This window comes from Chamaea fasciata, unplaced genomic scaffold (assembly GCF_029207755.1).
Source record: "Chamaea fasciata isolate MVZ Bird 193981 ecotype frontalis unplaced genomic scaffold, bChaFas1.0.hap1 SCAF_9, whole genome shotgun sequence".
NCBI classification, from domain to species: domain Eukaryota; kingdom Metazoa; phylum Chordata; class Aves; order Passeriformes; family Sylviidae; genus Chamaea; species Chamaea fasciata.
This window is the reverse complement of record NW_027094094.1, coordinates 7,462,125-7,487,492: the sequence shown is the minus strand read 5'-3', so window position 1 is coordinate 7,487,492 and position 25,368 is coordinate 7,462,125. Positions and strand designations below refer to the sequence as shown.

Here is a 25,368-nt window from a genome sequence, read left to right as displayed (position 1 = left end):
GCTGGTTTGAGAGAGTGATCCATTCATGTATGGAAGTTTCAATCAAGTGTTTTTTAACTATTGCTCTTAGAACATCAGGAGATGAAGAACATAAAAAAAATTTAAAAAACAATCACTAATGAGTCACTGAATGCAGTCCCATACTCATTCTAAACTTCACATGAAGAATACAAACTTGATTTATTTTGTATTATGCTTAAAAAATAGATGACTATTTCCTCTTTAAAAATCATTTGTACACTCACAACCTCTCTTGAATGCATCATAAGATACAAATGCAGTCATTATCTAGAAGATAAGGAGAAATTTAAATCAGCTCAATGCTTTCCTTGTATTTATTACTTTATTATAGTGTGTATAAGTCATCTGAAACTTGATTCCAAGTGGGAATACTGTTTCCCGATGCTCTGGATGAATGTTTTGGGTTTTTTTGCTACTGACTATTTAGGCTGTTGAGCAGTCTCAGCAGAAAACCTACACCTAGTGGTTTGCTAAAATAGGGATTTCAATGAAAATTCCAAACTCTTGCTTTTCAGTGAGAAAGTTAGATTTATATTTCTGTCAAGAATGCTATTGATTAAGAAGTCATAGCTGCAGGGCTCTATGTTATGTACACACCGTGCCCTGTGGGCAGAGGTTTTATGAAATCAGGGAAAGTTTGCAACACTTTTTATTTTTTTCCTTCCCTGCCTTATCAACTCTGGTTTTATGGAAGATCTCACTTATTTTTTTTTAATTTATTTAAATATTTTTTAGTATAGCCATCTCTCAGTTGTATTCATTTCTTAATTGTGCTGTGGGATGGCATGAAGCACAATGCCATTTGAAATCAAAATTACTGTTGTAAAGCAGCTTGAACCACACATTTGCATTCTGTTTTACAATGTTTCTTTAATGATCAGATATTTTTCAAATGTTAATATTTTTGTTTCTGTTGAGTTGATAATTTCAGTTGGTAAAAGCCTTTAGTAATCTCATAATCACTAAATCATTGGAATGGTTTGATTAGTCTAAAACCATATTTTTAGAGGAAAACTATTGCTTCAAGGCATTTTTTAAATTTAATTTTCTCTAACATTTGATTTATTAGCTGCTGATTTTTTTTCTCATCAAATTCTGTTGACAGAGGTTTTCAAAATTCCATGTTTTGGTGTATCTGTATGCAGGATTATACACAGGGAACTTTCCAGGGAATAGGCTTGGTGAGAATGTGCAGAATATGCTGAAGGGATGTTTCAAAATTCAGATTTTGATATTAAATGAGAAAAATTTTGCTGGATGCAAGGAAGGAAAATATGAAAATAATGAGATCAAGTGAGTAATTAAATAATTCCTGGAGAGGTTTCAGTACGTCTGGGCTCTTGTAAGTGGAAGCCTTCACTTGGTGATGTGTCTGTAGCCTTTGTCATCACCGTGTAAGAACTGGGCCAAAATTGGGATTCCAAACTTCTGTAATGAAGAACTACTAGTTGGAAAGAAAATACTGGGGGAAAAGTATGATTTTAAGTCTCACACTTCATAGTATATTTTATATAGCTGTAAGAAGGATAAATTCAAGATTATAAAAATGTATTGCTCATTTTAGTTCTGAGAAATGTCCCCACCATTAATTTCTTAGACATACTTCTTCTGTAAAAGTGGAAGAAATGCTATTTTATTTATAAAAATATACGGTATTTATTTGGTAAAAATCTTTCCTGTATGTAAGCTTTAAATAGCTATTTAATAATGTAAGGGTCTGTGCATAAAAAATAAGCACTTATTGATAGTCTGCTGTACATAAGAGTAAGATTTTAAAGTATCCACCCGTACTCTTCTGTGTAGTTTCCCTCCACAGAATGGTACAATTGCTCTTACCAGATGGAAAGGCAGGTAAAAATATCCCGGGTTATGAGTAAAATTCACCATTCTATTGATATCACTGCAGGTTTATTTGCAGATAGCAGAGTAATTCTTTTCCCAATTATTTCCACAGCTTCTCTTGCTGCTTTCCAGTAGGGGAAGAATTGGCAGCAATCATATAATACGTTCACTTGATTTGAACTTCCTTTATCAGAGACACACACAAATCCCCAAACCAAATAGACAAAAAGGAATTCTTGTTGCTAGAATTTTAATAAAACCCCCCTTACTCTATTGAGAAACTGTCTTTTCCTGATTGAGGGTATAATCCATTTAATACTGGTTACCATGGTGGTTGGTGGTTTTCTAAGGTTAAAAAGTATAATACTTAATGGTTTAAATTACTATATGACCAGCATTTTGGTAGGTTTTTTTTTCCCCTTTCATTTCAATGTTGTTTTTCCCTATTTCAGTCATTTGATCTTATTCCACTATTAGTTTTACATATTTGGTTGTATTTGATAAGAGGTGTTTTCTACCTGTTCATGCTGAGTCCAGTCCTTCAGTTTTCAGTTTAAGAGAAAACTTGGACATACTAATGCATGTTACCCCATTACCTGTGATGTCTGGAGGAGAATTACAGCAAAATCTCTCGGGTGGCTGTTGGTGAGTTTAGCAATGTTGGTGGGTTTAGCAATTGCCTCTCTCCCTATTTAACTGCCTGAAAATTTCAGCTTGCCTCTGTAAGGACAGGTTCATGGCCTCAGCTGGTTCTCAAAGAGCTGGATCATTAGGTTTCTAAGGAGAACAATAAAATAAAACTCCTACTTCAACATTTATGAGTACATTTATGTTTTAAATGTACTCATTTACTGCTCTACATGTAGTAATTATTGTCAGATGTTGCAAGGATTTCAGATATTTTTTCTTTTAATCCATGTTGCTAGCATCAATCATTTTTTCTTAAATTGCAGCTTTCATTTAAGCAATATGTCTAATATCAAAGCTTCAGAACATGACCCAAATGCACTCTAATGGCTCAAACCCTTGTAAGGCACTTGAAACATTTGAGATCTAAAATTTGAAGAAAAGGAAAAATACAGGGTTTTGGCAGTATTGTATGTCACTCTTGCCCTTTCTGTTGATATTTTTGTTCTGCAGCAGGCTCCCCTTGTCTGCTTTTGTATATTCAGTATATCGTATGTAAAGTTCATGAGGCACTCTGGGATCTTTCAGAGTTGCAGGCTCTCTGGAAGTGAAACCACACTTTTTGTAAGCATTGTTACTTCCAAACATGACATTTTATTCAGGAAGTTGTCCAGTTCTGCAGAAATAGAAAACCAGGGTTGGAATGTCATGTATCATTCCTAGAAGACAGGGCTCTCAGAGCAGAAGTGAGGATGAGGTAGTGGCTGAGGGAGGAGCTGCAAGCACCTTGCAGAGAGCATCGTACTGTGGGAGTTCATTGTGTTCTGTCCCTGTGAAATATGCCTTTTATCTTCCTGAGTTTAGTACTAATTGTCTGGAAAATGTGTTTGGGCATGAGAGTTTATCTTTCATGAGAATAAAATAATTTTGCTCAGGCTTCTAAGTTAGGATGAGCCGTAACTGACTCTAAGCACGTATAGAGAAATGTCTTTTGGCTTGGCAGTTTCAACAGAGCAGAATCCTCTCACCACTGGGCTTCAGTTGTTTTCTAAGGTTTTTTATAGTCATTACTTCCTCTTCAGGCTACCTTGAAAAACACCAAGTGCAGAGCAAAACAGGTATTTTTTACAATTGTTCAAACTCTCCTGGCTAAAGAAGGGATGCAAGCAGTGTCCTTGTCTTTTGTGCCCAACTGGTTTATGTTTGTATGCATGGTGGATAGAGATTTAATGAATATCTTTTTGGTTTCCTATTTGAAAAATATATGGTGCTGGGTTTTCTTTCAAAAGAAGGGAATCTCCTGTTCTTAAAAATTGTTCCTCCAGTAGCATGGCCGTGTCATTCAGTGACAGGCATTTGAATAATCTGTTTTGCTCAGTGCAGGTTGTATCAGTGAAGCAGTGGAACAGGGCAGGCTGCCCAAGCCTTTCACAGATCCCATGCCAGTGTGACCTGTTTTGAATTCCAGTGCTCAGAATGCATTTGGTGTAAGGCAAACCTCTTCTTATAAAATGCTGGTAATTTTTGGTGCAAAGTGTCAATTGTCTAGGGATGTTCAGTTAAAGTAATGTTTCTATGTGCTATTTTTATTAAAATAGAATACCACAGCTGAATAGAATAGATAAGTTTGCATGTTCTTATGAAATAGGCTCATAAAGATTTAAAGCCTAATATAGGATGAAGACACTTATTCTGCCTTTAATTAGTTAGGTACTGACTTCAGACTGAGATGGAATTAGTAGGAGTGGGAGTGACGCTGATGTTTACTCATACAGGAAGAAGAGAAACAAGCATAGGCCGTGCCCCATGGAAGAGTTACTGGGGGGAAGAGAGCAAGGGAGGTTATGACTGCCATAAAATTGCTTTATTATTGAGTCTGATTTTTTCTTACCCAGCAAAGTTGTAGCTTTAGTTTCTGTGTTTGTTTTTAGAAGGGAGGTCAAAGGGCTTTGGTGGATTGGGCTGGCTTTACATCTTGCCTAGGGCTAGCTTTAAAGCAGAATTGCACATATCTGCACAGCCAATACTTTGTCTTAGTCTCAGACAGGGTCAGAATAGGTTGCAAAGACTTACAATTTGATGTTGTCTTTTTTAACCCCAGTTCAAGCTGTTGAAAATGAAGCGGCTCTGCTGCATTGCACTGTCAGGGTGTGCAATGGAGACACCCTGGAATGCTTCTCTGTGGCCGGGACTGGAACTCAGTTAAGAGTTGGGGATGATGAGTAATGAAAGTTACATGAGCCAGAACTCAGTATGAGCAACTCTTCTTGTGAAGTACCAGCCAGTGGGAGAGCTGTTTGCAGTTACACCATCTCTTGGCATTGCTGCTTGGAGAAAATGAAAAAGGAGACTGGAGAATTTCTTGCAAGACAGGCAATAGTGTTCAGATTCCAGAAAACACTTGCTGGAGGCTGCTGCAGTGGAGACAAACTTCTTTTCAAAATATGACTCTACCAGCCATTTGTCTTTCCTCACCTGCATGAACCAAATACCCCCAACACTACAGTCTGTTCTTTCTGTCCAGATACAATGCTGGGGTCTCCACAAACATAAATACATGCAGCTTGACTATCATGGTCATTATCTTTGTTAACCATTAATGTAATATTCTGTTCTTTCATGTTGCTGGGGTTAGATTATAAACTGTCATTGTTCTTCGGAGCCATAATTAATCTCACAAATCAGAAATTGCCATGTGTAGGATAGGATCTGTAAATTAATCTGCAGGCAGGGGGGAGAAATAACACAGATTTCCAGTAGAGTATGAAGTTGGTTGACCCTTCCTACTGCTTTGGTTAAAGATAAGTTGTTCACTTTATAGAAGGAAAATAACTGATGGCTTTTCTGGCTACTCATCCTGCTGTCATCAGAAAAAACCCTTCAGCTGGGTTGTCAATGACAAAACCAGATATTTCAGGGAGTTCTTTTTAGAAATTCTACTATATACTGCCTTGTTGTAGCTGATTAAATTCGGTGTATGCTGTGTTACAGTAACAATCCTCTACCTCTGTATCACTATTATTATTGCTGGCTACTGCTACTGCAGTCAGCTTTGGACAATTAACTATGGAGTAGAAGGGAGGAAAGTGATATTTCCTTGGTGAAATGCAAATATTTAAGGAGATTTAAAAACAAATGAGAGTAAACATTCCTACAAAATTTCATGGAGGATAAAAACTTTTCAAGGTATTCATCTTCCAGAAAACAAATGTTGCTAGTACAGTTTATTATGGACTTAGTATCTAGAACAAAGAATTTGACATCTTTTATTTTTTTTTTGCCTTCATGACACACAAACGCTGGTCAGTTTTAGTACATGTAAATATTTGAGAAAACAATGGTCTCAGAGTGGTTTTAATTGTTGGTGTTTCTTAGGGGATCTTGGCTACTATATAGGATATATATCTGTATAGAAGATACAGATCATCTTTAAAAATGGCTTATCAAAATGTTATGTGTCATAATTGGTCCTTTGTGCTGGAAAAGAGCTGAGGAGGAAAGCCAGAGGGTTTCTGACATGCCCCTATCCATGCTGGTCATTTTAGCATCATAGAGGCAGTTTGTTAATTGTCTGAAAAGGAGAGAAGGGAAATAACTGAAAAAAAGGACTTATGGTAGTGTTGCTGTGCCCTTCGTCAGAACCTTTTGTTTAAAAATAATTGTTTATGCTGTATAAAGCATCAGTTTTCAGTTGTTTCATAAACAAGTAGGTTCTTTTTATTAGTTTTCAATTTAGGGCAAGATCAATCAATCTATACTGATAGGCTATTGGATTGCTACATCTGGAGATGTATTAATTGTGTCTGAACTTCTTTGTACAGCTTCCCTTTTCTCTTGTGGTTTCCACCAAGGATAAAAGAGATGCTCAGCTTCCTCTGGTAGAAGGACATAAATATAATCTAGTAAAAAAAAAAAAAACTTCATGAAATTCTTTCCCTGAGTCATTCATGGTACCACTGCCTTGAGTAAGATTTTTCTACATTATTTTATTAGAGAGAAAGGAGAATTGGTTCATTTTCCTTAAATGATTATCAGAACAAATGAGGTTTGGCTGGCTGAAGTTTAGAGAGAATGGAGATATATTGTACAGAGAATTATGATTTAGTTACAGACATTGATTTCAATACACAAAATTGGTATTTCATTATGTGCTGCTAAACTTTAAATGCTCAGTAATGGAAACTCCACTTGTGAGAAAAAAAAGTAAAAATTGTAGTGGGTCACAGATATATAGAGTTTTGAGATAGATAATGTGGTTTCTTCTCATTTGAAAGTGATCTGTAAAATTGAGATGATTTCAAAGGAACCCTGGTTGTTTCTGAAAATAGTATTTTTTGCATGTTCATGTAAATTCTGACCTTTTCTGAGATTCTGTGGTGAGTTTAATAAATAGTATTGGCTATCCCACAAAACTCACCTTTGCCATTTTTGTTGGATTTGCTTTTTCTTTTTTTTTTTTCCTTTTTTCTTTTTTTTTAAATAAAGCTCTATCTTCCTGAAATGACACCAATTAGTGAGGCACAAAGCATCAATTCTTAGTAAATGATGAATAGCACTTATTAGCACTTATGCCTTTTAAATGACTGAAAATATTTTTCTCTGTTTTAATTTAAGGAAAAATACTTTTAGATAGAAATGAGTGATTATTTGACCTGATCTATACTTAATATGTTTGAATATTATTAATATCCATCATTTTCTGAGATACTTGATTGAATGTAGTCTGAAGTTTATTAATATGGATTTTTTTGAGAGCTATAAAATAACTTTGTAATTAAATCAAAGGGAAGTATATAGGAATTACTTCAGAATAGTTTTCTTTTGAATTATCAGGACACTATACAAATAAAATAAAGCATTAGGATATTGCCTGTCAAAATAACTATTTCCCTTACTATTTCACTGTGTGGAAAATTCAAAATATATCTGATATGGGAGGTAATTTGGAATTTAACCAACACTGTATTTCTTTCCTGAGTTGAACTGATATAACAGTCCTCTTGCACTCCAGGCTTTCCTTTTTTAGCTGGGCAGAGAAAGTGTTCAAGGAGAACTTAAAATGAAAATAGTTTTTCAATATAATCTGTATTAAGTTTGGCATTTAAAAAAAATGAGGTTGAATGATTTGAAGGTGATACTGATTTTATTGACAGTTAACTGAAAGTATTGGCTACTGTAGAGTTGTTTTCTGTTGGAAAACAAGGTTTGCAATACTACAGTGAGTGTTGAGGGGCTTTAAAATGGGTGTGTTGCTGTTCCTGCCTATTGCAGCCAAATGATGACATAATTTTGGTGAGGACTGAACAAAGGCTGAAGGGACTCTCTGTGTCTGCTGTCAAGGCTTGTGCTATCCAAGTCAGTACATGGTGTAGGACATAGTTTTTATTTGATGGGAAAGCAGTTTTCTAAGGTAGGTCCATCCAAAATACCCATGTTTTCCTTATTATCAGTGCACAGGTTCAATGTGTGTAGTAATCCAAACATTTGATTCTTTTCAAATAGTGAATTTAAAAAAACAGGTTTTTTGAATCTCAAATTCTTCTCAGTAGATCTACAATTCTTGTGATTTTTTCGAAGCTGCTGAAAATTCCTTCATTAGTCTCAGTTCTTAACTCTCAGATAAAATAATACCCATTGTGCAGCATATAATTCACATCTGATAGGCCATTAGTATGGTAATTAGTAATTGGTACAAGAGTTGTTAAAGTTGAAATAGACATCTGGTTTAATCAATTTGTCATTAAGGAAGTGCAAGTGTAGAGGTAGGAATGGGAAAAGAAAATACCAGTGTGAAAGCTCAGAGCTCTCTCTGATCTATCAACACAGAGCTAAGTTTGAAATTGGAATAGTGCCTCTTTATCTTCCTTGATATGAATTGCTCAGTGCTCAACTTGCTCAAAATACCACACCCTGTCTTTATTTTAAAATCTATTTTCAAACCTTACAAATAACTAAAAGAAATGAAGCTTCGTTGTGAATGAAAACCCGCTGATAGATATATCCATCAACTTCAGCTTGTGATATTCATATATTTTATTTACTGAGAAAGGGGAAAAAAAGAATTTTTTATAGAGCAATAAGGAAAGGCTAGGTGAGGTGGGTACTAAAGGCACTATTTGATAGAAATCTCCTGGCGATGGAAAGATTGCTTTTCTTTTCCTCTTATGGTCTCTAATAGATGAAATATGCATCTTCCTACTGCCATTTTCATTTTCTGTTTCCTCTTTCAGTCAATTGCATACCTTTACATATAGATGAAAATTCAGCTGGAATAGTTATATTTCAAAGTTAAGACATTTTGTTTCACATTGTTGTCAGTTATTAGTTCTAAATTGCTTCAGTAGTGGCCAAAAGTATTAGAAGAATGTGCACAAAAGCTTAAAGCTATGCACAGATAGAACTAAGAAATGTGTTTTGGTATTAAGACATGTGAGTGAGAAATACATTCGTTCTCACTTCTTTTTTCTCCATGAGGTTTCTGGTAATTACGTAGACAGTGCACGTCAATTACACAGTGCTAATTTGTGCTTAAGGAGTCACCATGCGGAGGAGCCTGCCAACAAACTTGCATTCTGCTGCAGCTGCATGTGCAGACATCTGGCAGTCAAGCCGGTTTTCTTAGCTGTTGGATCTTCTTTCCATCCCAACCCTACCTGTGCACTTGTTGCAGGAGAGCCCATGCTCTCATGCTTCCCCACGTCCCAAGGACGCATGGTGCTAGAGAAGCTTTCTGTGCAGTAATGATGGGTAACTGAAATGAAATATAAATTCCATTCTTTGAATGGTTGGGTATATAGGAGGACTGCATGCAACATTTTAGAGTTGCTTAGAAAGCTGTAGGTATCTGAGTTGCACTTTAACAATTAACATAAGGAAAAATAGGAGGCTGAAAAATTATGCTGCCTCAGAAATGTGGTTGAAGTCCTATCCTTTATCTGGTCACTGAAAGCTATTGTGATTCCCTGGACCAATGATCTTCCTTGCTGCAGCTTTGTCTGTTTAAGAGGAATATTTTCACTCCTGTTTAAAAATCAGGAGATGGACTAACTGGGATACTGAATTCCACAGGCAGAACATATATAAGCAGATGTGTCTACATAAGCATCCTTCTTTCTTTGCCTTCATTCTTGGCCTGCGTTATCATGTGAATGACATGAAAAAATGAAAACTTGAAAAAACAGTAACTTACAATAGACATAACTGAAAAGTATATGTAGTACTTTACCTCTTGAAGGTAAACTCACAACGTTTGATACAAAAAGTAATTTCTCCATGACATGTAAGGTATTTTCAGGGAATGATAACTGATAAGGCAAGAAGAAATAACATAGCAGCAATTCTATCTGTACTCACCAGCTGAAAGATAATAATGTCTTAACATTAGAAATGCTTCCTTATTCTTTTCTTCTTCTGTACTGAATAATCACCACTAGAAAGTATAAAATATAAATTAAGCTGCACAACCTTTTCATGCTTTGAGCTTTCTTTTTTTTTTTTTTCGTGGATATATTGAAAAATAAGTGGTATTTATCAGGTGACTAGATAACGGGGCTGAGGAGTTTGATTACAAGGCCATAAATCAGTCCAAGAACCTGATGATGTGCTAAACTTCAGCAGTGGAGCCTGAGTAGCTTAGATTATCACTTCAGAAGGATTGACTTAAAGATTTACTTCTCCATCTCTATCTATTATTTTTATATTACAAAAAAGGAGTTTTTCAGCAATTCAAGAAAAGAACAAAGTACTAGAAGGCGTAGGAAAGCTGTTTTAAATAGTGTCAGGAGTCTGATTTAGAATCAAAGCAAACTTATAATCACATTCGAAAACTTGATCTGCCACAACACTTTTTTTTTCTCAGTGTTGCACAGAGCAAAGATAAATTTAGGAATACTGGATTACAGCAGGAGGCCAAAGTGAGAGCAGCAAGACTGGCAAACCAACATATGGAATGTGTCAAAAAGGGCTCATTGTCCTGGAAAACATTTTGGGCTGCTCACAGAGAAGTGATAAGAATTAAAGGGTAAAGGAACAGTCAGGCTGAAAGAGATTTGATAAATCGGATTTCATAAAGAAGACTTAAAAAAAAATTGTCCTGGAAATGAGTTCTTACAAGATCCGTAAGGAGATAAGGGCAGCAATTACTTTCTAACAGCTGCTACAAAATCTAATCTTGTTCTCTTTAGGTCATTTTATCCTCTCTTACGTAGAGCCTTGATTTAATCACAGATTTGGGCCCTGATTCAGATAAATATTTTAATACATGATAACACCTTGTTCCTTAGGTTGAAGAGGGGATATTCCCTTGGTTTGGTGAGAGTCAGGAACATATGGGTTACTTTTGTTTCCCCTGCTCTTGGGAGGCTGATTGTAAAATGTCACAAATGGGATAGCAGCAAGAGTTTCACAAAACAAGTTCACAAAGTTTTTTTTTCACTCCCGATACTTTGCTTCTCTTTGTTCATTCATTTTCCTTATATTTATTATGTTTTTTGATGTTTCCTGTACTTGGTTAAAAAAAGGGTTTTCTTTTGTGAGGAAAGGTAAAGTTGAAGGTGACAAATGGTGATTGTAAGAAATGAAAAATGTATAAATCAATCCTTCATGTTCAACAGAAGGATTGTCTCCTCTATATTTATGAATAAAAGAAGAGGTAGTAGCACTTCTAAACAGATGAACAGCTCCACTGCTGTTCGGTGCCAACCATGTGTAGGTTAAATAACTCTGAGATTCAGAAGTGGAAATTATGTAAATCTATTATTTCTGAAAGATATTTTTTGTTTTGTTTTTCCTAAGAAAATGCATTTTTTGTTGAATTGTACTGTAGGGGTTTTTTCCCATTTTATTTTCTGTTTTATTTATACCACCCTGATGTGTATAAAATTAAATGCATTTTCCATCCTGTTTTTAGACTAGAAAAAGAAAAAAAAACCTTTGGGTTCTTTTTGTTTTATTAATTCTCTTGTCTTTTTGCCATTGACTTTCATGAAACCTTTCCTGTACCATTACTTTATTGCTTTTGCTCTTATATTTTTGGAAAATAGCTAAATATGTGACTTACTAAGTGATCGGTCATTTGCCCTTCAGAAGCTTTGATTAGAGCTTTCTCTGTGCTCATTTTTTTTAGAGTTGCATTGTCCTGTTTTTCATTCTCTTCTCAATGTTCTTAGAATTTTTCTATTTGGTTAAAGTTCTGCCATCATTACAGGCTGTTTTTCGACTTAGCTGTTGTGCCAGAGGGGGTTGATTCTTTTAATTGAAATATTTGAACCTGTTCATACACTGCATGTGTCCTCAGCCTTTGACAATTTCTTCAACCTAAGAATCTCTTGTGTCTTGTTTTTATTATGTTTGTATCAACTGAAATTTTCTGCAACAGGTGTCGTTTAAGTACTGGCCTTAAAATAAACTACAGTGAATATTCAGCTAACAGTACTTCTTTCATAAGGAAAAGAAAGAATTAAAGCTTCTTTATAAATGTGGTAGAAGTTCTAATTGAATTATTCCAGTTATATACAGGCCTAGAAATGGAAAAGAAGCATTCAATAGTACAACCCAAAGATTATTCTAATAAATCTTCTTCCTTCTTAGTGGATACATTGACCTTTATTCCAGATGTCTCCAGTTTCTGTATTTCTAAATAGTGTATCATATTTGATATTCTGCATGCTCATCATACAGTAAATTGTCATACATTCTATTAACACACTGTAATAAAAAATACCAGGTAACATTTTGTATGAACATTGTTTTCTGCAAATTTAGCAGTCCTAGCTAAAATTTGTGAATATCCCTTACAGAAAATTCTGCTTCCTGATTCCAAAATCCAAACCTGATTATCAAAATTTTCTTCTGTATGGCAGTAGATCCTGTGGTGCACATGTTGTTTTTAAAACAGAATATTTCACTATAGTTCTTGTCTGTTTCTTATGAGGTGTTTGTCAATGTAATGTTTTGCCTTTTGAGTGTGTGTTCATTCTTACAAATAATGTGAATATTATGAATCAACTAATTCACGATTGCTTACAAAGCATTCTGCCATTTCAAAATTGATGTGGTGCTCAAGACACTTCTCTAAAGTCACTCCTGAAGTGGAACTTTGAAATCAGAGGGTCATTCCAGTTTTATTTTCTCTAAAAATAAAAATCCAGAAGAGAAACTTAGAATGATCAGGGAGTGAATTAGTTGGATTTTTTTCTACTCTGATAGTTTCAAAAGAGGATTCACCTCATAGAGCATCTTTCCACTGTGCTCTTAGTTGATTTATTTCTCTTATTTATGGAAACTGTAACAAGTACTTTGTTTTTCTGACATGATGGACCATTTCAGTCACCGGAATTATTTTTCAATTGACAGTAAAATATTTTGCATTTCTAAGTTATGGTTAATGTTGCAGATTATAGCATAACTTCTGCATAACTTAGAAACCCAGTCAGAAAGCAAGTGAGGAAAAAAACCTTAGGAATGTGATAGCCACCAAGGAAGGGATTGTGTTTTAAATATTTTAAAAATCACTCTCTCTAATGCAGAATATATATGTACACCTAACTGACAAATATTGTAACTGAATCTTTCCTCTTAAATACTAATTTTGATACTATCTCTCAGTTAAAAAATACTTCATAATATGAAACCATTGGCTAAATTATTGGACTGAGGGGGTTTATTATTCTTTGACTTAAGCAAAATGACTGGGGACAGATTTTCATGCTGGCACGCAGAACAAATTTAATTCAAACTGAGATGAAAGGCGGTTAATGTAATTGTAGCCTATTATCCTATGCAGGCTTGAGTTAAGAAGCAAACCAACAGACAGTCAGAAAATGATGGATAGAAAATAGAAACGCTCGAGGCTGGTGAAATAGAGACTTGTGAAGGGATTAGGCCATAACTGTTCCCACACAATCTCTGCATCAGTGATATTCCACCTCTGCTGTATGTTTGGATTAATAAACAGGATTTTTGTATGCCTCTTGCATTCTCTTTTTCTCTCTGACGTCAAAAAAGGTCCTAGTTTAGTAAATTTCATGACTTTGTAATCAGGATTTTTTTCCCCTTAATCTACCACCTTCATCAGTCCCAGGCATGCTGTAAAGCCTTTGGTGTTCTTTTATTTCTGAGCACTTTTTACTTTGTTATCACACAGGGTGAAAGGAAAGGGGTTGGCCACATAACTCTTTAGTCTTTGATCCTAAGCCCATCTAAGGTACTAGCAAATATTGGTTTTTTATTAGTGTATTTAGTTAAAAAGTAGTAAACAGTCAACTCTCAGGTTTTTCAACTGTATGAGTGTCTGGTTTTTTTGCATGGCCCTTTGGATATAGTTTTTCATATCTTAGGTGATCAGATGGGGTTTTTTTAGGACTGTGTTCTGGCAGATTATCTAGTTTTTATTATTCCATTTAATTTTTCAGTAGCAGAAATATTTTTGTAATACCTACAAATTTTGAGCTGCAATCTTTTAAACATCAAAAAGACATGTCTTGGTCTCCTCAGAATACATATGGAAAGGTGCTAAGTTGTACTTCGAAGCGTGTTAATTACAAAAGTATTTCAATAGGTTTGTCACCCTTGGCATAGCCCAGGAAGCAAAGATAGATTTTTTCCTCTAAAGTAACTGATCAGACCAAATGTAATTCATGTGTCTGAGGTAAATCTAGCAATAACTAGTTCAAGCATCAAGTGTGATGCTTACAAAAATACAGGAGATCAATTACTGCTCAGAAGTCCCACTAAAGCTGCTGTCTGATGGCCTCTTTGCTGAGGGATTGAGTCTTTGAGGTACATGGGGTGGAATGATAAAATAGCTCTTGGAGGAGTGTAGGAGTTTGATTTCCCAGTCACTCCCAGCTGGAATGCAGGATTTCTCTCATCCATTGTGAGTTACTTCACCAGAGGTCTTACAGTAGCTAAAAAATTATTTTCTTTTCTCCTTCTGACATTGTTTAGGATAAGATTCTGTGCATTTGAAAAATGCTGTATTCTGTGAATTGCCCTTTGGGATTACTTAAAGCTCCGGTTCAGTGCTGTACTCGCACAGGAGCAAGCTCTGCTTTCCACAGCAGTCCTGTGCAGCCTGCCCATCAAACCCCACATGAACATCATGGATCAGGGCTGACAGAGCAAAACTCCTGCTGTGAAATACTTCACAGTCCCCTGCTATAAGGCTATAGTCTCATTTTGGTCAACTTTTTTCCTTTTACAGCCATTCCTTTTAAGTTCTCTTCTTAAGGGTCCAATAACTTTTCAAGGAGAGCTGGCCAAGACTGGAAGTGTTGACAGTTACAGTATTGTTGCTGCAACACAGATAGTAACACTTATTTACACTTTGGCACTTCATAAAGAAGTATCAGTATCATCTCTGCTCCAGGAAATTCATGAGGTTATGTGCTATATTGGACTAATGGGGATTTGGGCTCTTTACAGGCAAGAGGCCGGGGAAAACCAGATGTGTGTATCTGACTAGATCCTTTCTCCAGCCACCCAGACATTTTTCTGTGTTCTATTCTTAATAGATGCTTCTCTATCTCTTGGATTGATATCTTTCTTTATTAAAGTCAAATAAAAGACGGTGCAGGTTAGATGGGATTAATATCCTAGATATTAGAAAGGACTTTAAAAAAGGCCAGATATGCCCATAATGGAAAAATGGTAGGCAATAACACATGAATTTGATAGACTGCTATGCAGTGGTGGGGTAAAGAAAGTTCTTTTAGGCAGGGAGAGAACTTGTCAGAACAATATACTGGGTTGATGTATAGGTATTGGAACGATCTGATGGACAAAAATACGGTGTTAAAGACCTGCAAGGCAAAGAAGGAAGCTACAAGTCTGGAAACTGTGATGCTTCCGTGTTTGCTTTCTGATGATTCTCTAGGAATTTCCGTTGATGCCATAGGAAACAAGTACGGGAAGTAAAAGTTCTGAATATCTCATCAGAAACAGGTAGCTAAGTCATCCAGGAATAATGAAAGTTACCTGAAAATGTCATGTAATGGCTAGAGTTTTGGATTCCTAAGGGTAAGAATGATAACTTGCCAACTGCAGTATGTATTATACTTAAACATCTGTGGTATTTGTGCTTCGTGTTTATATTATAACTTGTCATTACCACTGTAGAAGTTGTTGCAAGTAGAGCAGTAATTCAGATAATGTGACTTTTTTCTAAAATTCCCTAACCCTGTATAGCTGACAGCCTAGAGAAGGCCACAACACACTGATTTATTCATACCTTTGTCTTCATTTTGCATTTAGTATTCTTGAACATCCACGTACAAGCAGCATTTGGCCATGAGTGAGATGCAATGTCCACTCCAAAAGGTGTAATGTGCTTTGCTTCTGAATTGGCATTTTTTGTCTTGGCTTAGTCAGAATCTCCCATATTTTTGGAAATATTAATTGCCATATTGTGCTCAATTGTAGTCTTAAATGACAAGAAAATGACCGAAGTTACCATACGTAATTTGAAGTAGAAAGACAAAAAGTAACTTGCCTGTATTTGTACCATTTTCTGGAAATTATAGTGTCTGTATAGCACTCTGAAATACATATTTCTGAAATTGCCTTTTCCTTAAATTGCTTCGAAATTATAGTCTTATATAAATAGTGATTTTGTTAAAAATCTCCAACACAACAAAAACAAACAAACAAAGCCCATCCCAGAATCTTGAAAACAAAGCGAAATGAACGCAAGGAAGATCAAATGCAAACAGATGAGAACTCGATAGCACTCAGTAATAGCACAGCATTGAACTTTCTGCACTGAGATTGTAACTGAGTAGTTCTTCGCAATAATTTCCCTCAGAGACTGACCATAGATTAAATTCAACAGTAATAAAGTAGTCGTGTTATAAACCATCGATTAAATTCTGCAATAATAAAAGAGTCATGTTATAATGCACATTTTTTAAAAACAAGCCATAAAATGTTTAATAGTTAAAATATACTTACTACAAACACACTTACTAATAGTAAAATTTTACAATTCAGTAATGACTAATGAAAGTGCAGTAAACCACTTGGGATTTAGTGTGTGTATATATATTAATGTGTGTATATATATTTCTTTTTCATGTGGTCTACTTGATGAAGCCTATTACGATACATTTGCTCTGACTGTCAGGGCCTGTTAAAATATTTAATGTTCTGACGTGCTGCCTCTCCTGCTCTTTTTGAGATATGGTTTCTAAACAGCAGCAATATACAAACACTCCTGGAAAGTGCCAGAACTGGAGTGAAAAGCTGATCACAGAATCATAGAATGGGTCAGAGCCATCCCAGAGACGTGGACAGGATTGTATCCAGATGGTTCTGGAATATCTCCAGTGAGGGAAACTCCACAACTTCTCTATACAACCTGTTCCAGTGCACAGTGACTTCCATATACTTATTTCATATGGTCTAAGATCCCTTCCAAATCATTCTGTGAATATTCTATTGTTGATATTAAGTTAACATTTAACACATTTCTTCAATATTTGCCTTCTAAAAGGATTAAACATATGTGAATTTTGTGAACTGTTAACTGGTTTTTGAAAAGTAAGCGTTAGGAGGAGCTGCATTTCAGTTTAAGCAGTAATAAGTTTTCATGGTTGTTTTACTACTGCTCCTTATCTAATTCCCTCTAAAAGGAAAGAAGTAGTAGAAAAACCCATGCTAATATTTCTCAGATTTGTGGTCCAGTTCAGTGTAAACATAGCCTCTTATTCTGAGTTATGGGATATTCTAACATACACTTGATAAGGGCTGGAGTAATGTCTGAAGTGTCTGATACAGGTCAAAATGTGAGAGAAGAAATGTGGGTATTTCTCTTCCCTGACTTTGAAAGGACAGTGACTGTTAAGAGGAAAAGTCTGCTTTTCCAAGTTCACCTTTTTGCATATATTCAGGTTTGTGCACCACTGCCAAAAACATGGCCATTTGTAGAGAGAGGAGTGCCAGAGGTAAAGGGTAAGGCCATGGACATGAGATTTTTCTTGTTCTGAGTAAGCAGCATCAAATAATTTGCATATAAAATCCATTTGGTGCGTTATTCATTAAGATTAACAGAGAGTTATCCAGCTATTCCAAAGGATGGCAGTAGGTCACTTTATTCTTGTATAGACCAACTAAATAGAATCCAGACTTTATTAGAAAACTCTTATTTTATATCTTAACCTTTTTTCCCCCGTCTTAATTATATATATATATATATGATGAGTGACACCTTATTGAAAGCTTATTTTGTCCTGGAGTGCAAAGGATTTTGTGATTTTAAATATTATTACTTCAAAGAGTATGTAAGAACTCTATAATATTAATTATTCTTTATCTTGCAGGGAAGAAGGATTTGAATAGCATGAGGGATCTGGAAATGGACAGCTTGCTTGTTTTACTATTTTACTATTTTCGTTTGGTGAAATCAGCCTAGATTAAAAGAAAAAAAAAAAAAGATTGCTGGCCTGGGCCTTTTTCATGAATTATGTGAGGAGGAGACAAATTGATCTACAGAAAAAACATTGTCTCAAGACATCGTTATGGGCACTTACAAGAAAAAAAAAAAAAAACAAATAAATCATTTTCCCACATTATTAAAAAGTTCTAACTGGAAGCATAAATCCCGGTACCTTTTACCCTTGTAGGTTATCATTATCTTGAGAGGTAGGCTGATAATTCTTTATATCTGAAGTTACTCATGAGTGGAAGGATCTTGGCAGTGTGAGAAGTGAAAGTGTCCAATTTTTGCATTAGAACCAAAGATCTGAGAGGTCTGTCTGTCTGAATCTGTGCAGTATTAATGGATAGCATTGAGACAATGTAGTGCAGAGTACAATGTCAATGCAGTCAAGAAGCAGACCTTTATCTCTAAGAGGGATAAATTTGCATTTATGGATTAGAAGTTTGTGTATTTCACATATTTCACTTCAGCAATATAAAGATTATATCGCAGGATAAAAAATGCAATAATAATTAACAATTGAGCCTATTCTCTGAAAATCACAAAGCAGTCATTAACATTGCTTACAATACCTCTTTTTCATCAAATATGTCATCTGAGCTCAACTACTGCATCTAAATCTTAGCAATCCTGTGAAAGGATGGTGCTGTTTCTGAATCTTTTAAACATGCCTGAACTCCCGAAGCATGACACTGGCTGATGTATCGTAGGTGCTGGTTGTGAGGTCACTCACTTTCCTTGCTGCTGACCGTGTCTGTTGTGGATGGTCAGAGGATGTGGTCGTTCTTGGGAATTCCTGTGCCAAAGGTATGGATGCCAGGCAGGCCTAAATCAAGACCTAAGTCTTGACCACATCTAAGTGAGAACTGGGCTTTCAGGTATCAGTCACTCACTGATCTGGACCAGTTATCACCTCAGCTGTTCTTGGGTTATTGCTTTCACCCACAAGTCACCACTCTTGAGCTGAATATCAGCAGTTTCTGTGGCATCACTTCTGAAATGTTGTGAATTACAGCCAGGAACATCTACTGACTGTAGTTAAGCACATACCTCAGCTTATTTTCTCATTGCTGGAAATGTATTTTAAGAGTAGGATGACTTTCGAGAAGAGATAACCAACAGGGAGCATAAAAAACTGTGTGTGAATCTGAACTAAATGTTTATCAGCTGTCTCATAATTATGTGCAAAAAGTGCAGCCAACAGCATGGACATTTTTTCAATAGTGAGGATGTAGCAATATATAGTAGTATGGAGAAATTCTTCATATCCACTTACGATGCCCCAGGGCTTACCATGGGACTGGAGAAGTCTTAGGTTTAACCTTACAAACACTGTTTGAACTTCAGTTGCAAGGTGTCCCAAATAACCAGATTTTTTAAAATGTAACAGTATTTCACTGTTCAAAACCCCCATAGCATCATAACACTGTGGAACCAGGAAAGTAGGATAAAACCATGAGCCAGTTGTGCAAGATCAAGAAGTGGGGGCAAAGGGAGCAGAAGCAGCAATCAGTGACGGAGGACAGCAGCAGCAAGACCACTGGGTAAAAAGGGAACAGCATGAGGAGTAGGCTAGCACAGAGGTGCGCAGTAGTCTTGGAAGCGATTCTGACTCATCCAAAACCTGGCCCAAGTAATCAGTCTGGGACTAGGAATACTCTGCTAAAGCAGACCATTAGTCTTAATTTATCCTGAGCCTCTTGTAGACGCAATGCTGGGAACCTGGGCAAAATCCCAAACTTGTTTATGACCAGCTATAGATCAGCCAGGTGACAGCTCTACCCTAGACACTGTGGACGTGGCTTGTTAATTTGCAAGGACAAAATATGAGGTAAGGGTCATAAATATCTATATTATATAATATGCTATAACTGTATAGTTGAAAAGCCTTGGTCTGGGCCAGAACGAGATAAAACACTGTCAGCAAGGCACCAGTTGAATAAAATAATATTGTCTGTTAGAGTGGCCTTCCCTGAGAATTTGGTATTAAAAACTAACTCAGCTAAAGGAAAGTCCACCTGTACTTAGGTTTGTTTTCCCCTGTTCCTCTTTTTTGCTTCACTTTTAATTGAAAGATTTAACAATTAGTGGCCGCAGCTGAACTGCAGAAACTTCTGCCTTCCCCATGAAAAGTTAAATGAGCTGTTATAGGAAGGTTTCCAAGTGATCAAATCACTTGTCTAGAAAGCTGTTGATACAGGTTGGTGTTATATTGACAGTTTTCCTCAGGTGAGAAGCTTGTAGGTGTGCCCTTCCTTAAGGGACATACCAGTAAGAACAATAAAATTAGGCATATAAATGTATGTATTCCTGCTGCTGTCAGTTCCTTTGCTTTCTTAAGCCTGCAAGGTACAGAGGGCAAGAACATACACATTGCTAAGCTTCAACAAAAGGTTGTTTGTAAACTGTCTTACAAAGCAGCCTTTCATTCGTTAAAAAAACCCCCGAATCTGGCGGTCTTACTGTAAGCGTGTAGTCATTTACATACATTTTTTTTTATTTTAAGAGAAAGTGAGAAATTATCTTTGTCAGAAACATGAGAACAATTGTTTTTTTTAAATGCATTTGTCAATAACTTCTATTTTGAACTTCCAGAAAATCCAGGGAGATAAAAAGAAAGTGAAAGAAAATGGTTCAGTTTTGAAAGGATAATTGAGGGAGAAGTTGGGAAATAAGTGCTAATAGCAGGCCATCCAAAGGTCAGTGAGCTTGATGAATTGAATACTTTTGTATTGGAACAAACCATAGAACTTGTATGTAACCTAATAGGAGCCTTCCTCCATTTGTCCTTGTAAATGGGAGCTGTGTCTTTGGAGTCCTGCCAGAGTGGAACTGCTCATTCATTATGACCACTTAAAGCAAATGATCATGGCCCTATGGCACATAAAATAATGAGTGTAGCTCCCATTTCTCAGATATGAGGCATATATTATGCTTCACATATGGTCCAATGTGTGCTGGCTTTTGGAAAAGGTACAAAAATTACTACAATGAGTAAAGCTCATAAGGAAACAATTCAGCGAATAGGAAATTTCATAATTGGAACCATAATCAGTGACTAATGCAGAGCAATATGTATGCTAATAAAATAGGGGAGGATTAAAAGACAAAACTAAATTTAATCGAAACCCAGCATACATGCTTGTGTGAATAATTTCAGATATATTCCTAATCCTATTAGTTTCATTTTTTCCCTCCACTGAAAACCAAGTGTTTAAGTAGGATCTTCTGTTTAAATTAAAACAGGCTTCTCTAACTAGTAAAAACTCCACCTCATGTTATTCCTGATGTACATTATGGAAGTGTTCTGCGTGAAAGTCCTGGCAGCACATAGTGTGATAAAAAAGCTGTTATAATCAGAGAGCATAAAAAGAACACAGATAACAGGTAGATCTCATGCCCCTTCAGTTACTGGGGTTCCTGTGTGTCTGCAGCACTGGATGAACCTGGATTTTCCCCTCTGTGCTGTACAGGTGCTGTCCATGGAGAGGTTCCTGCTCCCTCACATCCTTTTCTCCTGTGCCCAGGCAAGGCTGTGTGTCTGCTCCTGACAGGCTGGGATAACACCCACCAGGGCTGGCATGGGGCTCTGTTCTACCCAAAACCACTCCCTCCTTCAGTGCTTCCATGAGGCTCCCAACACAGAGTATAATATCCATGATAATACATCAAAATTTTTTGCTGTGGTGTAATTCATTGTTCTTTTTTTATTGGGCATATTTTATCATTCCATTGCATATGATGCTGAAACAACTGAAATGGCTGGAAAATTGCACTACCATTTTCTTTTCAAGATATTTGAAGGTCACTTCTGTAATTGTCAGGGAATTGGTAATTATTTGGATTTGAATGAATACTTATGAATGTTGTATGTTGCAAAATATTTAGAACCTTGTAATTTTTGCATTAACCATTCTTTTGTGTGTTCTTGTAAGTTGTGAAGCCTGTGTTATGTTAGATGGAGTTTATAGATATTTTTATTTCATGTATTCATGTTTGGGGTTTTTCTGTGATAGAAATAGGAATAAAAATGCAAGGAAGGTATATGTGATGCTGGAAATCCCTGGGTTCTGGTACTTATTGATCCACAGGAGATGGTTGCATCTGATTAGAAGGGCAGCTGAATGGAGAAGGGAAGCTGTATGGAAACAGCTGTCTTTTTTCATTAAGATTTTCAAGATTAAAGAAAGAAATGCAAACCTTTATTCTCAGGGTCAAATCACCACAGGTGAGTGCAGTGACTGTGCAAGAGTTCAGAGAGGGATTTGTTTATTTTCTCCCCAAGGAAAGGGTATTGCTTATGGGAGTTGGATATTGCTCTTCCATGTCATACACAGGTCAGTGTCATTAGCAGTGAGCAGCAGGGGAACTTTCTTGCCTTCATTCTTAGACTCTAAATACAGAGTTATTTTTTATATATTTTTGTTCTTCAGGTGTAAAACCCCAGCATTTAATCGACTTTGCATTTGAAGCAATTCAATAGAAAAAATAGTCCTCTTACAGTAACCTCAATCGTATATTATCATTTGCTATGTGATACACTGTCTCATTTATGTGGCAATCTTACATACAAGAAAAGTGAATTCTTTTAAACCCATGGTTTAAAAATGGCCCCTTAGCTCTCTTTCAGAATTCCAAACCTAAAGGCCCTTTCAGACATGGATATATTTTTTATGGTTTCAGTGGCAAGCTGGTCTTTATAGAATGTTAGTGTTTTGTGATGTTTAGAAAAAGCCCGTGTCAGCCACACCAGTGTTATTACCTGAGAGATTTTCTCTTGTCCAAGTGCATGCAAGAGAGTTACTTCAGGACTGGACTGTCCTTTCTACAGGATAGAACTGTAGGACCAGAGTGTCTTTGTGAACAAGATCACAAATCTTGTTCTGCGGTTAGACTTGAAGCATAGGCGAGTTTGTTTTCTTGGAGATCAATTATTAAAATTAGTATATTAAAGAAGTGTTGAGTTTCTGTATAGTTGACCCTGCAAAGAGTTCTCATGCTAATGTGGGATCAGCAATGTGCAAGGGCAGAGTCCAGAACGTCTTTTTTCTACTTTTTCATTTTATTGCTACTGCTGATTATTTTCTTTATGGCATTGTAACAAAGGGTCAAGGAGATTCTCTGCTTATTTTTTAATAAAATTGAGTATGTTAGGAATCACCAGTTAGAAACTACTGAGGAAACCAGGAGAAATACAAACATCAAAATATTTTCAGTTCTGAAACTTGTTAAATGATATGACATCCAAGTTAGAATGTACTTTTAATACCAATCACAAATAAAATAACAGCAAAAGTATCTCCTTCCAAATTAAATTTGTTAGAATAAAGTAATGAAAAGATAGTCCAAGATATTAAATGATTCAGATTATCTCTGGGAAAATATTTATATGAAATTTAATAAGCAGTGATTAGCTTTCTCTTTGTTTTGTGAATATTTCTGTATATTTAAGAGAAAACTGTAATCTTTCTGGAGGTGTCCATGAAATAGCCAAGGAAGCCTAAAGGAGATTAATAATTTTCTATTAAGATATTTGGCATTTTTAGAGTAACGTTATATAACTGAATTTGCACCGAATTTTCTGTAGGCTATTTCATGTCTCTGAAAATAGCTATATATCTTATCAATAAGAAAGCTATTTCTCCAGCCCTTATCATGTGCACATCTTGTCAGCAGCATCAGTACATCATATTCAGTTTGAGTTTCACCTGGTGCCCTGGGTGGTCAGTGAAGAGCAGCAATTGCCCGTGAAGTTCATGGGAGTTAAGGAACTGAGATGCTGCTGTGCCAGATCAAAACCAGGGAGGGAATCAGCTGTGACTGAGGGGAGAGGAATAAGGAGATCCAGTGCTTGGGATGGCTGCCTGGCTCTCCTGTGCTCCTTAGAGTGCAGAGAGACCAGAATTCCTGCCCTGAGTCCTACAGCAGGCACCCACTTCAGGCACGCGACTGAAGTTCTTTATTCAAGAGCCTGGATACTCTGGGTTTCTTACATGAGAAAGGTGCCTCCAAAAGCAGCACACCCTCATTAAGAACTATATGAAATACTTCTTATTTGCATGTGTTTGTGTTGCTAGTACTGAAACTCATGCTATTTGAATAAATATTCTAGCTGCGTTTTTATTAAAGCCGTACTCTGTTTAATGGGAATGTTTGGTTTTGTCTTTTTTTTTCCCCTTGCAGCTGTGACTCTGAAAATAGGTATCTTGGAAATCCACTTAGGGGAACATGCTACTGTGAGTACTTGTATTTTTAATGCTACTTACTGAAATGTTGATTACGTACTATTTGATAATTTCATTTCCTTGGAAAAACGAAGTTAAGTTCCTGGAGGTTTTCCAAAATTGAGCACATTGATATTTTGACTGAAAAATAATATGTCCCACTGGTCTTCTCTTACTTTGTCCACAAGAACACAAAGTCTACTAAGTTGATTCCTTACATCTAGCTTAGAGGGACTGACCAACCCACGGGCTGATGCTCTCATCATATCTGAATAAAAGGAATCGTATCTCATCATATGTGAATGAAAGGAATAGTAATTGTGGCAATGCTTTAAAGACAGACTTTGTGGTGGAGAAATGCAAATAGTATAAATATCACTATTCCCTGGGACATTGTGAGTTGTTCAGCCAGTCTGCCTCCCAGGGACATGAGACACAGCTGCTCTCCACAGTGTCATAAAAGGAGGATGTGTGTTGTCTCCATGTTCTTAATGTTGCAGAAAAGGTGCCTCTGGCAAATTTACTCTGAAACATTGCAGTTTTGATAGTCTTAGTGAGGGACCCGAAGGGATGAGAATGCTTATTATCCATGTGCATAAATCCCTTAGTGAGCTGTGCCAATTTTACTATTCCAATATCAAGTTCAATAGTAATTTTAATCATCATAAAAACAGATGGGATGTTGGAGAACACTATTTTAACTTCTGTGACTTTTGCACGTACCTGCTCCGTGTCAGACAATTGGATCCATTTGTCTGTTGTTTCTAACATCATCCCTACTTCAAACTTGAATTTATACATAAAGACAGATGTCTGAACATACTTATAACCTCTCTTCTGATTTTTGGCCTTGTTTCTTAGCATTTCATTTTACAACATACACAAAAGCTTTGTTTTAGAGTCTCCTTAAGGCATCATTTACCTAATAAAGGAATGTTTATTTTCTTTGCTAATCTGTCTTTCTTACCTTAAATGGTTTGCATCTGCAAGGTATGTTTTACAGAACAAAATAGTAAATTACATACTATATTACAGATGTTGACTTATCTCTAGGCCTAAAACATTTATTCCTCTCACCAGCTATTAAAGAACATTGCTGTGGGTTTTTTTTCATTTTTTTTCTCTCTGACAACATTAGTTTGGATGCAATATTTTAGATTGGAACATAAATGTTAAATTTCATAGATCAAGTTGAAAATACTCCCTAAAACTGTGTCTTAA

At 36.1% G+C, this 25,368-nt stretch overlaps 1 protein-coding gene across 5 annotated transcripts in view; it reads left to right on the top strand.

The window, feature by feature from the left end:
• The window catches only part of ATRNL1 (attractin like 1), a 433,474-nt gene that overhangs the window by 134,529 nt on the left and 273,577 nt on the right, over positions 1–25,368 (top strand). For 4 of the 5 annotated variants that reach the window (XM_066190865.1, XM_066190863.1, XM_066190866.1 and 1 more), the window contains exon 21: positions 24,107–24,159. In XM_066190865.1, coding sequence (XP_066046962.1) covers positions 24,107–24,159 — 53 coding nt within the window. Of the gene's footprint in view, positions 1–17,804; positions 18,872–24,106; positions 24,160–25,368 lie in introns of those variants that run through there. The other variant, XM_066190868.1, reaches the window with a different exon arrangement.